Source organism: Sebastes umbrosus, chromosome 21 (assembly GCF_015220745.1).
Source record: "Sebastes umbrosus isolate fSebUmb1 chromosome 21, fSebUmb1.pri, whole genome shotgun sequence".
Classification (NCBI taxonomy): domain Eukaryota; kingdom Metazoa; phylum Chordata; class Actinopteri; order Perciformes; family Sebastidae; genus Sebastes; species Sebastes umbrosus.
In genome coordinates, this window is record NC_051289.1 from 8,846,694 (window position 1) to 8,861,208 (window position 14,515).

At 41.2% G+C, this 14,515-nt stretch overlaps 1 protein-coding gene across 1 annotated transcript in view; it reads left to right on the forward strand.

The window, feature by feature from the left end:
* Positions 1-14,515, forward strand: part of ptprn2 (protein tyrosine phosphatase receptor type N2) — a 131,785-nt gene that overhangs the window by 41,578 nt on the left and 75,692 nt on the right. Inside the window, exon 10 of the mRNA XM_037757389.1 lies at positions 5,757-5,836. Coding sequence (XP_037613317.1) covers positions 5,757-5,836 — 80 coding nt within the window. The remainder of the gene's footprint in view (positions 1-5,756; positions 5,837-14,515) is intronic.

Here is a 14,515-nt window from a genome sequence, read left to right on the forward strand (position 1 = left end):
GAATATCTTTGAGTTGTGGAAAAAACAAGACATTTGATCAACATTTTTCACAATTTTCTGACATTTTATAGACCAAACAACTAATCGATTAATCAAGAAATTATTACAGAACAGATTAATCGACAATGAAAATAGTCGTTAGTTGCAGCCCTAAAAGTATAGAAGTTTTAAAATGTAGTAACTATGAAAAGTAAAAGTACTCATTTTGTACAATAACACCTTTCAGAGTGGCATATATTCACTGTATATTATATTATTGGCAAATTATTACTGGTTATTATTATTTGTGATGAAAAGAGCTCAGTGATAATATGAAAGTGTCCTTGTGGAACAGAGCTCATTATATACATTCATTCATGTGATTCTGCAAACATTTCCTGTATTTTGACTTATATTGTTGTCAGAAAAACACTCTTATTAATATCATGATATTGATTCCAAACATATCACCCGGCTTTACTGATGCATTAATGCAAACTATGAGTCAGAATTAGTCTCCACTCTGTGAGTCATAACTCAGTCAAATATGAGGACACTGAAATGATACACATATTTTTAGATTCAATGTGATTTACACTTTCCGAAGATATGATTTTCTCTGATGTCCATTGCCAAAAAATCAGCTTAAAAATCATAGAAAAAAAGACCATCCTCAAATCCAGAACTTGCCTGAGAATCATCACGTTTTTAAGCTTTCTTCAACATCGTTGTAATCCAGTGATAGTTATCTGTACATGCATGTGTACATTGCAAACAGGAACTGCTAATAGCTTATTCTGCATACTTTTAATGGTGCTAATTTGCCAAAAAATTTCATCTGAGCAGCAGCACATAGTGTCAGACTTTGAAAACCCCCCTGCATTAATGTGTAAGCGGCATTTTAATGTTGTAGCTGTTTGAGATGACACTAATTCTTTATACATCACTGTGTAGTTTCATCTTTTTTCTTCTTTTTGGGGGAGTGTTCTTTAATTAATAATACAAGAAAAGTGATTAACAGTAGGACAAATAGGAGACGTGACAAGGCAAGAGAGAAAAAAGGGATAGAAATACAGACTAGCTTCAGTAATTAACAGGATGTACCTGAGTAAAATTGAATAGATACCATTTTGATTTTCTCATTGCACACAAGCAGGTGCATAATATGGGAGTTGTGTGTGTAGAGAGAAGAAACAAAAGAAAGGAACAAAATAGCTGGGGGATTAACAATAATAACAATTACAACAGTAATAGTGAGAAAGTGAGAGAAGAGGCATCTCTGGTCCAGCCCCAGGGACGAAGAGGTGTCGGGGCGAGCAGGACGGGTCAGGATAGCTGAGAGTTTTATTTCTTTATTCATTTCTTTATCCATATCTAATTTATTCTCCCCTTCTTTTATCCATGTATTGATACTTAAAAGTATGATGATGTCCGCTTAGGTTTTAGTATAAAGTAGCATAAAATGTGTATATTCAAGTACAGTAGTAGAGTAAAAGTACTTTTTTCCACCATTGTATACAGGCATGATCGCAGTGCATTAAAGCTGTTAAGCCAGTGTAAAAGCCAGAAAGAGAGATGCTTTAAATGAAGCGTCCACACTGTATTACACCTCATATTGATAACAGTATTCTACACACAAGACACATACAAAAAAACATCCTCTTTGTTGGGCTTGTTTATCGCCATTTTCTCTCCTTTTACAAAGTAATGAAAGCGCATTCATGTAGACATAGCCAAGACAGAGGACGTGACACAAACCCCATTGTGCCTCTGGCTGTATGGCCTCGGCAGGTGAGTGTTTTAGAGCCTCCGTCTGAATATGAGTCGGCTCGAGAGCGAGAGCTGGGTCAGAGCACGCCGCCCTGCTTCGGGGGGGCCTCTCTTTCCCCCGCTCGCTCTGATGAGCCCTGATAGGAAGACTGGAGAAGAGATACTCGAATATGACAACAGGCAGACAGAGAAGGATTTCAGACAGAGAATAAGAGAGGAGGGAGGCTGAAGGTTTCGATGTTGTTGAGATTTCCAGACGCCGAACACAATTACATTCGAGGCTGCTGCTACTACAGTAATCGCAGAATATTCTCTTTTCAAAAGAGATGTGAAATTGTAGTTTTGGTTGATGATGGGCTGGGGGGATAATATGTGCCTTTTTCAGATGACGTAAGTGTTCTACTCGTCAGAAACACTAGGGGGAGTGGGATGCACACTCACAAGTCCATCCTCACACACAGTCTTTGCACACACACACACACACACCCTGCCAATATCCCGCCAACCAGTCTGCACATATACACCCGTCATGTCCCAGCAGCAGAGCTAATATGAAGTCCAAGCTTACACATCCAATAACAGAGGAGACGGTGTGAAGTCCTCCAGAAAACTTCTCTGTTTTCACTTCATGTCCCGACTGTAGCAGCGTTTTTTCCCTCCTAGTATATTTAAATAGGGTTTGTGTAAAAAAAAAAAAAATCACGTCAGTTCAATTTGAGATGCATCGAGCTCTCTGGCAGAATACCTTCGGTCAGGGAGAATGGAGGCAGGGGTAAAGATTGTGGAAATATTGACATTTACGAGAGCAAACAGCCCAGGTGATGGTATTAGCGAAGGACGTATTTCTTTTAGAGCGTGTGTGTGTGTGTGTGTGTTCATGTTCACAAATGCACCGTGCATGGTTGGGTCCGTCTGTCTGGCAGTATCGGCTCACACATTGCCCCTGGCGGAGTGGGTGTTGCTGCCTCTGTAGCGGGCTGACTGATGGTGAGTGGGTCTGGGTCACAGCACTCTGGCAGTCTGATGAATCTCCCTCTACGTCGTACAGTCTGCAGAAGTATACGCTAAAGATGTATGTACGCTCTCCAGGACTTAAGTGTGAAGACGTGATGATGAACTGTAACGGTTTAGTGATTTACAGCTGATGGAAAGGTGGCACAAGTAGACATCTCAACTCGCCATGTGTATTTATAGTCACTTATTATTATAGAAATTAAGGACCTAGTATCCATCCATTTATCACTACGTTTGTTATTGTATCCACCACATATAATATCTCAGAAGCCACTGTTTCAATTTGATTTAATGTAAATTATCACACCGGTGTTTTTGCAAGATTTAGCTGCTATAATATATATATTTTTTTACGTAGATAAAATTACTACATGTATGTGAAAAAAGACACTTGTAGTGACGAACCCACTGAGAATTATCACCCTCAGCTTTACGTACCGCCTCAACATACTATTTTGGCTCACTACTCGTATCAGTGATATTTCCAAGTGCAGTAGGCAGCTGTTTTCAGCGGAAAAAAATCTATTTTACACTACCTACTCAGCACCAAACAGCAGACAGACACAGTTAGCGAATAGCCAGTGAACATAGTGGAGCATTTAGCCGCTAAAGAGCCAGATATTTCCCTCAGGAGTTGGTGGAGACCAAAACAGGGCTAAAAGAGAGTGAGTTATATTCATCAGGTTGACAGAAACATGACTCCAAATGGATGCTAATGTTGCTGCACATATTCTAACAACTAACAACCTCATAAGGAGATGTCAGTGTTTTGGTTAGTGTCCAAAAATCAGTTTATGCAGGTTTAATTACATATAACGTACAATCTACATTTTTCTAAATTTAAAAAAAAAAAATGCATTTCATAGAGTTTTATGTTCTTGAAACTACTGGCAGACATTTCTTCTGTACGTATCTGTCTTACATTGATTTTTGTTAATTTATCATTGCATGTTAATGCTGTGAAGTTATTTCAAATCTACAGTATCTGTACCTAAACTGTATCACCATGTAGAAATTAATGCAGACTTGATTTTTACTCCGATGGATTACACACATTGAGCAGGTTTCAAGAGTAAAAATGAATGGAAGTCAATGGCTACCTGAAATGAGCATGTCTAAAATCTTAAACACAGCAGCATGGTGTACATAATTAGCTAGTTAGCTGTGATGTGGTGTATTTTATTTGTAGTAAATGGGCTAAAACATGCAAGAACACTGGTATGGCTCTTCAAAGGAAACACGTACTGCAAAAAATGTCCTTTTATGAAGTATATGGTGTGTTTTATTGAGCCCAAAAGTCTCTTCAAAGGTTTACGTCAACCTGTTTCTGTTACAATTCAAATTTGTTTAACTAATTCTCCACAAACAAGTTCCATTATCTAGAAAAAAGACAGAATATGTCTGTAGTAGGATCAAGTAAAACATAACTTGCTTCTACAAAATTGTTCAAACAAGTTGATTTGTATTGGAGACAGGTTGAAATTTACCAACCTCACTGGGAGATTTTTCATTTGTTTTAAAGAAATGAGACATCTGGGATCTGAATAAAAGACTCAAAGTACTTGATAAGATGCAGATTTTCACCGTGTGGATCTCATTTCTCAGTTCTGGCATTTTACAAATTCTCACTAAATGGCCTGTTAGGATTTTCCCAGAACGTGGGAGAGCGATGCATCTGACTCCTGCATTGATCATTTGCTCACTCGTGCCATGTGTTCATCAGCGGTGTCTCAGACATGATTTAATTGTGATTTTGACAAAACTTGAAGAGAATGATCTCACTGCTTCATTCACAGCATTCAGAATTAGCCTGATTGGCCCATTGGGGAACTACAATTACAGCTCAAAACGAGGTGTCATTGTCACTGATTGGCCCAGACAGGGTCTTCATCATTCGTGGGGGATCACATGCTTATGGTTGAAACCTGTTTTCAAAGACTCCCCAGGACTGTGCTGCTTATTTGTTCTTTTTGTCGTTAAAAAATGCATCATGCAATGCAATCATTTGTTTTTTTTAGGAGGTTACAGTAGACATGATGAGTATGATTTTCTTTCTGTACACATTGCTTCAGAGTACGCAGTTTTTTTCTGACCACTGCAGAGAGTTCTTACAGAGTCTGGTGGGGTTGTCAGGTTTTATTTCATGCTCAACCTCAGGGACCTCAAACATTTATTCTGCCCCAGGGAGAGGAGTCTGTAGCTGACTCCTGACCAGACAGAGTATAGGCTCAGGGAGTACAGGCAGGTTACTGGAGGTGAAAAGAAAACAAGGTGCTCAGCAGATGACTGTTCGTTGGTCTTTGGCCAAATTCAAACTGAAAAAGGGAAGGAGGATTCACGATGATTCACATCTCTTTCAGAAATACAGCTTCTCTTCTCATCGTTCACACCATTTATTTGTGCATTCTGCCACTTCTCTCTTCTTCAGCATCTTGGGAAATATGCTTTTTCTCATTGTTTCCGAGAGTTACCAAGTCTATGTCTGTCCAGTGAATCTAAAGCTACCACTAGCAGCCAGTTAGCTGAGGTTAGCCTAAAGATTGGAAACCGGTGGAATCAGCTAGCCTGGCTCTGTCCAAAGTTATTGAAATCCACCTACCAGCGCCTCTAAAGCTCATTAATTAACATGTTTAATCTGAACAAATACATGTAAAAGCTGTAATTTGCTGTTTTACGGAGGGTTATGCACTGGACTATTTCTTGTTCGGAAGCAGAAGCTTTGCAACCAGCAGAGACATCAGGAAGTCTACTCAAGGTGTGTTCAGGCATAGTATTGCTTGAACACACCTCAGAGCCCCTCAGAGCCCAACATACAATCACTGTAGTTACTGTATGTCGTAAAACAGACTTGAAGCATCAACTTGGTTGCATTTAAGCATATATAATGTGAATAAAAAGATGTGTCTTGTCTCCGGCTTCATACTTAACAGACTGAAACTATTCCTTTAAATACAACTGCTCATTTTGCTCTTTTCTTTGCTGTTTTTCTGCAGCGTCTTGGGTCCAGCATTGACTTTCAGAATTGGCCCCAACCCCAAGAACGTGTCCACTGCAGACCTGGTTCAAGTTGCAGGTAAGAGCAGTCAATATATATCTTTTTTTCTTCTTCTATCACCTATCACACGATGATTGCTGTTGACGACCTTCATTGCGATTCATCTCATTTTCACGAGCCAGACCACTCTGTCACCGTCTGTGCTTCAGTAAATGAGAACACAGATTAGTCTCTCCAGATACAGTACGATAGGCTGGTGTTCATCTTGTTCAGACAAACCCCGCGTCCCAGAGAAGATTATCAACAGTGTGCAATGACAGATGACCATCAATTACTGAGATGATGAGTCTGTCTACACTCACACACATACACATACGCACACACATATACAGTGGTAGAGGACAGTTTATTTGGTCTTCTATTATGTCCAACAGGGTGACAGGTTGAAACAGGTTTGCACCAGCCAATCAGTTAGAGTGTATAGTCCTCTGTGTGTGTGTGTGTGTGGCTGCATGTATGCACTTGTTTGATGTAGACTGATGGAGAGCTGTCACCCACAGAAAAGAGGGTTGTCAGTATGCCTCCACTCCCCTGTTCATTGTCTGCACTCCGATCTGCCCGGCGTTGGCGTTGGTGTGTGTGTGTCGATGTCCTTGCTTTGGTCGGAAATGACTTTGAGAAGCGCAGCAATACTCCCAACAGTCAATATCATCCAATATCACCCCACTGGAATCAACATGGTGGTGTTGTTATTGGCTGAAATGTGTTGCTGCTCCACTTTTTCCTACGCGGCGACATTTTTTGGCACCAACTCGTTTCCTATCAGGGATGTGCTGGATGATGGCTGATGATACAGATTTACCGCAAGAAAGGTTGGGCCGGGGGGTTGAGCTTTGGTTCAGTGGTTTTCCGAGTGTGAGTTTTCGTACGCGTGTGTGTTTGTTGGATTACAGTGTGTATCCGTATTTATCCCTCGCCGTCGTCCCACTTTTGCAACGTTTGTTTAGCAAAATGAGCAAATATTGCAGCTGCGGCAGATTTAACTCTCCCGCATGAGGTGTAATAATCATACTGTATCATAGCATCTTTTTTTCTCTTTCTTTTACATCTACTTCTTTTTTTTTTACCTCCTCTCTTGTGTGACTGACTTTGATGAGGTGGCGTGTGGCGAGAGCTAATGACGGGCATGAGCAGGGCTGAAATGTCAGACCAAATGTTAAATCAACATGATCATCAGGCTGACCCATGGTGATGAATTATGAATACAGCCCACCTGAATAGTGATTTGTAAAAGGCGACAGAAGGAGCTTATCAAACTACTTCGTCGTCGTTCAGTCCCAACTGATCGCAGGTTGCGCCTCTGAAATGTATTAAAAATGTAAAAATGGCGCTTGGAGACAGCAGCGTGGTTAAATCCTCTCTAGAGCTACATGTGTGCCCCCACTGACCTTAGATCAAATCCTGCTTTATCTCCTGCGCCCTCCCACCTTGTTACCCCCTCTATTTCCCCCACAGTGTGAAGTGGAGTGGACTTCCCGCTCTCCCCCCCGATATTAAAAGACAATTTGAAGTGAATGCAGAAACTCTCCTTTTCGTGTTTCAAATAATTTTCTAGCTGTATTCCAACTCCAAATATGCATGCATGACATTGAATTCAACACAATGTGGCAATGGCATAGCGATTTCACAGTGGTTACCAGGTTGTGGAGCAACAGCATGGTTTAAGTGGAATCTGAAAATCAAACTGACACCCACATGCAGCGGCCACCTGGGTAATCCTGGCTGACCATTGCCTTATGTGTGACTGTGCATAAATGACGTGGCCTCTTAATGAACTCATCAAAACCCCTGCTGTATCCTTTGCTCAACCTGCTGCTGAGAGCCTGCACAGCGTGTTTTTATAGCAGCTATGGAACTAGAAAACCAAAAAAGTGTAGCAGTATGCTGTAGAAAATTCAGCAAATGTATTCTTCTTTATAGCTGATTAAGTAGAAAGTAAGTTTATTTAAATGGGACCTTTTAAAGAGCAGACGCCACAAATTGATTCGCAATAATAGACATGAAATGCAGACATAAAGAAATACGCTAAAAACATAAAATGTATAGAATGAAATATGCACAATGGGCCTGAGTTTAAGCATGTTCCTCAGCTGGTAGAAACAAGACTCAAAGCCTGGTCCTTAGACACACCTACGTGTTGATTACGGAGAGCAGATTTAACAGAAGAATAAAGAGAACCAGGACTTTCTATCACCTTGGTTCAAAGCTAGCTGGGGCAGAAATAAGAACTTCTGTTTTGCATTTAGCTGTAGAAAAACAATCTGCCATCCAATTTTTCATAGAGTCGAGGCAGTTTTGTAGAATAGACAATTTGAGGCTTAAATGAGATGTATAGTTGAATATCGTCTGCATAGAAATGCAAGAAGATATCTTTGAAATGACTTATTATCTGCTCGAGAGGATATATGTTTACTTTGTAACATGTCAAAAAATAGTGAATGACTTTCACAAGTCCTGAGATCCCAAGAGATATTTTCAAATGTCTTGTTTTATCCGACCAACTGCTCAAAACTAGGGCTGTCCTTGACTAAAGAAATTCTTAGTCGACGATTTTGTCGATTAGTTGATTTAATCGACAGATCTGTAAAACCGAGTTTCTCCGCAAAGAATCACACAAAAGCACCACTTTAAATTTTGTGTTTACCAGAGATGTGCCAAGTTTCTTGGAAATAAGTCATTCAGTATGAAAAAAGCATAAAAAAACGACTAACAAATCTCAACTAACAAAGAAAGTCGACTAATACCAAAACGAAGGTCTAAGAGGGGGCAGCCCTGCCCAAAACCCAACTGTATTTACTTTAAAATTATATAAAACACAGAAAATCTTTACATTTCGGAAGCTTGAAGCAGCAATTGTTTAGATTTCATGCTTAATGAATGTCTCTAACGCTAATTAATTGTCAAAAATGTGGTAGAATATCTTTCCTGTTGGAAAACTACCTGGAATTAGATCAGGGTGATATAGCCAAAATCTTGTATCTCATCAAAATCTCCTATCCTGATATATTTAATTTCATATCTTGATAACGATATATATCACAATATAGCATGTTTTCTGGTAGTTCAGTTAATAAATAGTCTATATGAAATAAACACATGGTAAAGCCTAGTGTTGTATACTCCTGTGTGAATTAAATACTTGACAAATGAAAAGTATTTTCTCATTTAATTATGAATTTTAGTGCAAAATGACAGTTTCAAGTGATATTAGAGAAAGAAATTAAACAATATGTTTACATGCATGCACACAAATACAGAGTAATCAAATAATCGGTAAGACATCAAGTTAGACGACGTGATTGTGTATCACGATATCTCGATGTATGATTTCATCACTATACGATTCCATTGAGAGAAATTCTCATAATAAATTATCACCCTGCCAAACCTGGAATACATTTACTTTAAATGGATGTGGTTAGTTTTTATATTTTACATACTGTACAGATGCAACATATTAAACCTTTACTGGTGTTACCTTGACTGTACTGTGCAGCGTCTGAAGGAGGTTAATATAGCTCTGCTACATTCTGCTGTCCATCTATCTGCCCATCACTTCTATTTGATGTGTTCAATGCTCCATTGAAAAGAATAGACAAAGAGACTCGGTTGAAAGGCATGGACAGTATAGAGGAGATTTGATAACTCATTGAAAAGCATCTTTTGGGCAGCAGGTTCTTAGCGGCTGTGTGGTGAAAGGCCTGCTGGGAGGTCTGACTGTATTAGTGGAGGTAGAGGCTCTTGTGTTCTGCTCAACTGGAAAACCGCAGGACAAAGACCCGCACTGCCTAATCCCTGCTCGGCTGCAAAACAAAAGAGAAAGCTGCTGCTTTATCAAAACTACAAGGCATTCTGTGTGTCCGTGTTTGTGCGCGCGTGTTCGGATGTGTGCATGTTTGTGTGTGTGATTTTTTTTTTTTTTTTGCAGCTGTGTTCATACTGTGCCAAGAAATGATTTATTCAATATTTGATGAAGTGGCAGCCAAGCTGTTAAAACCAATGTTGAAATGTGTTGTTTAGAACTTTTTTTTTTTGCCGTCTTGCTGCCTCTCAATCTCAATGTGATTTCTAAACATGTAAATCAGCTTCAGTTGAGGGAAATTGGATCTGCCAGAGTTGCTTTTGCTCACTGTAAAGCAACATTTTGTATCTGATGATGGATTTGATCTACACCCTGTCTCCACATGTTTGTGCTCTTCACAGTGAGTAGGTGGATTCATGTGTAGGAATGGTGTTTTTGCCTCCTGAAGTGTCTATAATTGTGTCCTGTCATTATTTTTTTAATGACGATATGGATGTGTTTTGTTTTTGTTTTTTTTAAAGTTATTTTTTTGGGGGCATTTTCCATTTTTATTGACAGGACAGTGGATAGAGTCTTGGAAAGGGGAGAGAGAGAGGGAGTGGATGCGGAAAGGGCCACAGGCCGGATTCGAACCCGGGCCGCCGCGGTCAGGACTGAGCCTTGTTACATGGGCGCCCGCTCTACCAACTGAGCTAGCCAGGCACCCCGATATGGATGTGTTTTGATCGATCATCTCCGAGACTTCTATGATAATTACGCTTGTTATTTAATTGGTTCTGAGAGCGTTTGATGTTAAAAATGACGCCTGGCGACTTGGCCGCTGTCTACCAACTGTGGTCAAGGAAGGCCAGGCCAAACACCATGATGAGTGAGTGTATACGTATGTGTTAAGAGAGGCTGGTAGGTGGTGGGTGGGAGCTGGGTGAGTGCACTCCCATTGTCTCGGCTGTCACGGCTGGGCGACCCCGGAGCCCCTCTGAGGCCCCAAAGGCCCCAGAGGCCAGGCCGAAGCAATGAGTCCGCGGGCCCCCAGGCCGTGAGAACCCCGGCGCTGGTCAATGAGCGCTGGGAGCCTGGGGACCCTGGGAGCAACTGGCTGGGCCATCTGGAGCAGAGAGCAGAGACCCTGACACACGGCTGTCACCCGAGGGAGACACGCAGAGACGTGGACGTAAGACAATGTATGCCCCCATGTTCCTGCCTCTGCTTCTGTCACACACACACACACACACAGACATACACACTCACATGTAAGTGACAGCAGAAATGTTGGTGAGAAAATTCATGTGTGTTTTTGGGGGAAAGACAGTAGTCAAGTTTCCAATTACCTTCCTGTTTTTAACTGAATTTACAGAAAATCTTTTTAAGATTAAGATTGTAAGAAAATGTATGTATGGGCGTTTCCATCAGCTGCTGTTATACGAATATCAGGAGTTACACAGATACTTTTACACAGAACGTGATTATTACACGACGAAAAATATATATATTTTTTTCAGAACAAGGTTGACTTTCTTTCTTTTTAAGATTATTTTTTGGTCGTTTTTGCCTTTATTTAAGAGAGAGTGATAGTTGTGAAAGGGGGAGAGAGTGGGGATAGGTAAGGACTCAGCCTTGGTACATGGGACGCCCGCTCTACCAGGTGAGCTACCAGGGCACCCACAAGGTTGATTTTCTGATCTTTCGCACCGCGACTAAAGGCATCAACCAATCAAGTTGTGCGCAACCAGTTGAGTTGCGTCTATATTTATGAAACAACAACACGGAGGCTCTGTAGTATGAACCAGGACGACAAACTTCATTACTCCTTTCAACCTTGACAAAGACAGATCCACTCCTTCCGTTCTTACCTTTCACAATAAAAGCCCTCGACATATAGTATTCGCAGGCGAGTATTTAGCATTTTCTTGTTGTTTATTCGCTCCTGGTGTGTGAAGGCCTCAAGTCTTCATGTACGTCACGATTAATTCACGAAGTCCGTTTCCGTTGTCAAATTTTGTTTTTAACGATACATCACATTTTTCCACCTCAGCCAAGCAGAGTTTTTTTTTTTTTTTTAAATTTCGGTTGTCTACTCATTTTTTTTTATGCTCAAATTGAAAATCAGCATAAAAACAAGTGGGTTGAAAATGCACTTAATGAGAAGTTTCCCTCATAGCCAAGAGGACTTTTATACTTTGTGGGCAGATGTGAAATATACTCCGCCCACACTATGTCTATTGTTTTGTTCTAAAAACATAAGAGAGCCAGCCTAAATATAACTGGGTTTAACTTTTTCTATCTTCTATCTTACTCTGTCTCCATCTGTCTGCCTGATTCTGTCTGTCCGTCTGTCTATTCTCTCTTTTTTGTGGGAAGGCCTTGTACGCTCTCTGATCGACTTGCAGACACACACACACTTTCTCTCACACACACACACCCTTGCAGACTCTAAAGTGAAAACACGGTAGCTGCGGCTGCATAATGGTGCTAGCTACCATTTGAGTGGTGAGTGGTAGTCTTTTCCAGCTGAGCAGATTAGCATAGATCTCCCACGCAGACAGAGTTGACCTTCACTCTGGCAAACACTTGTCAAAATGCCAACGATAATTACCTGCTCTCTTCGCAAACAGCACAATGGTTTATCCACCTGCATCTCAGGCGGCGCGGAGGACGGATCTGTTAGTGCTGCGGCTGCCTGTTTTCGGACATACATTGTTTGTAAAGGTAATATAAGCTGCGGGGATTCCTATGCGACACAGGTGTGTGTGTCTGGTTTGATATTGTAATATTTCAGCAAGCGGCTAGAGGCTAAAGAAATAAGCGTGAATTACATTTTCTGAACGTTGCCACCGCTTTCAATATGCTCATGTCGAGACACAGCGTTCACACGGCTGAAATGAAATTAGTTTTGTCAGCGTGGGTTTGCACGATCAAGAAACATGTCAAGAAAACCTGTTTTCTTTTTTTTTTCTTCTTTTAACACAACAGAGCTCGGCGGTGTCTGTGTCGGATGCCTGATTGTCTGTGTGTTCATGCCTTAACATCTGTATCAATGAGCGTAGAGGTCAGAAAACAACCCGAATCCTCTCCCTCCCTCTTCACCCCCTCTTCTTCCCCCCTCTCTCTCTCTCTCTCCCTGGGCACTCTCCTCTCTCCTCCTCATCACTGACTGCCCTCTCTGGTTGAGTGCTTGAATGTGCTCAGTTCGGTGATCAAAGTCTTCCTCAGTCTCTTCTCCTCCATCGCCCCTGGCTCTGTGGATGTGTGTGTGTGAGGAAGTGAGTGTGTGAAAGTGTGTGTGTGTGTGTGTCATCCAGCTACAAGCTCGGCTCTCAGTCGTCTAAACCGTCAGTCTCACTATCTTCTTTCAGTCTCAGTAGTACGCTGCCAGGCTCCCTTGCATCATCTTCCTGTCTGCTAGAGGGCACACACACACACACACACACATACACACACACACACATATACATATACGCACTATGATGCTTATTCGATATGACACATCTCACTTTTCCGTCTTTCTTAACATTTATGCATTGTTGATCTCGGAAACTTCTGCTGTCTGTTGCAATAGGTAAACCGCAGTATGTTTACTCCACACATGCATGCGTTTGTGTGTGTGTGAATGTGTGTGTTTGCTGCAGGATGCTAGATAACCAGAGTTGTATGAGTCACAGTTAACCGCTAAATATTGCTCGCTTTGTTTTGCTGGAAACTTTTCCACCAGGGCGTCAGATGTCTTTTTAATTCCAAGGTCACGATGCTTCATCCTCGGTTTTGTTTTGTTTTTCTAGTGCCTCCAGGAAAGAGAAAATATCTCAAATTGTCAAAGACGCCTATTAAAAAAACGGGGCATTCTGGCATCTGGAAATCAGTCTAAAACATCTAGTTTTTATCCTTGTCCCTGGCCCAGAGAGCGAGCTTTCATCAGCCGCTGACTCTTTGAGAAAAAGGTGTCATGTGGAAACGTTCGCTATTGTGTCGAGGAGCCAAGAATGTCCCGACCGATGAATTGAGCTGTGTCTTACACTCCCCTTATCCTTTTCACTCGTGCTCTTTCCCGTTCTCCATGCTCTCCCGCCCTTCCTCTCTCCTTTTCCTTCAGTATTATCCCTGCACCTCGGTGTACTGCAGGGTCAGGGCTGCACTGCTCCTGTAAACATATTTACTGTGTCAACATGGCTGTTGCGAAGCAGCTGAAGACAGTAACAGGTGCCTGTCAACAGCCGGCCAGATCTCTAGTGCATTAAAGGATCTTTGCTGTAGACGAGGATTAGTGTCGCCTGGCATTGTTTGTTTGCTAATTCCATCTCCAAGGTATTTGTGGAAAATAGGCATGAATAATTGAAAGCGATTTCTAGTGGACGAAACGAAGCTATCAGCGAAAGGAGGGAGATTAATGAGTAGGGGGTGAAACGCAACGCAAATTGGAACAACGGAGCAACCTTTCTCAGACACCCGGGGAGACCCCGAGTTCGTAAACAAAAATTGAATATGCATTGTTTCATCGGGGGGAAAAAGCATTGAGATGAGAAAGACACGGATTAAGAAAATAGCGATGTGTTTAAATGTGAAGTGTGTCAAAGCATGATGCCGTGGTATTAAGGTACTTTCTCAATTGCCAATACTGAGCGTTTTTAAATTGAATCAACACATTGTCTGTCCTAAATGTGTTTTGGTAGAAAATCCAACTTTCTGACAAGGTTATGAATATATTTATTCCATTGTCTAAACTCACAGTAAATACTTTGCATCTGTAAGTGTTTGTTCTTGAAGGAAGATGACAATAAAGATGAGGATTTTAAGTCTTACTTTTAACTTTATTTGTTTAATAACGTTTTCAGGGCTTACATGGATCAGCAATTCAGTTTTTAAACCTAAAAATATCAAATAAATACCTCCGTTCCGAACGG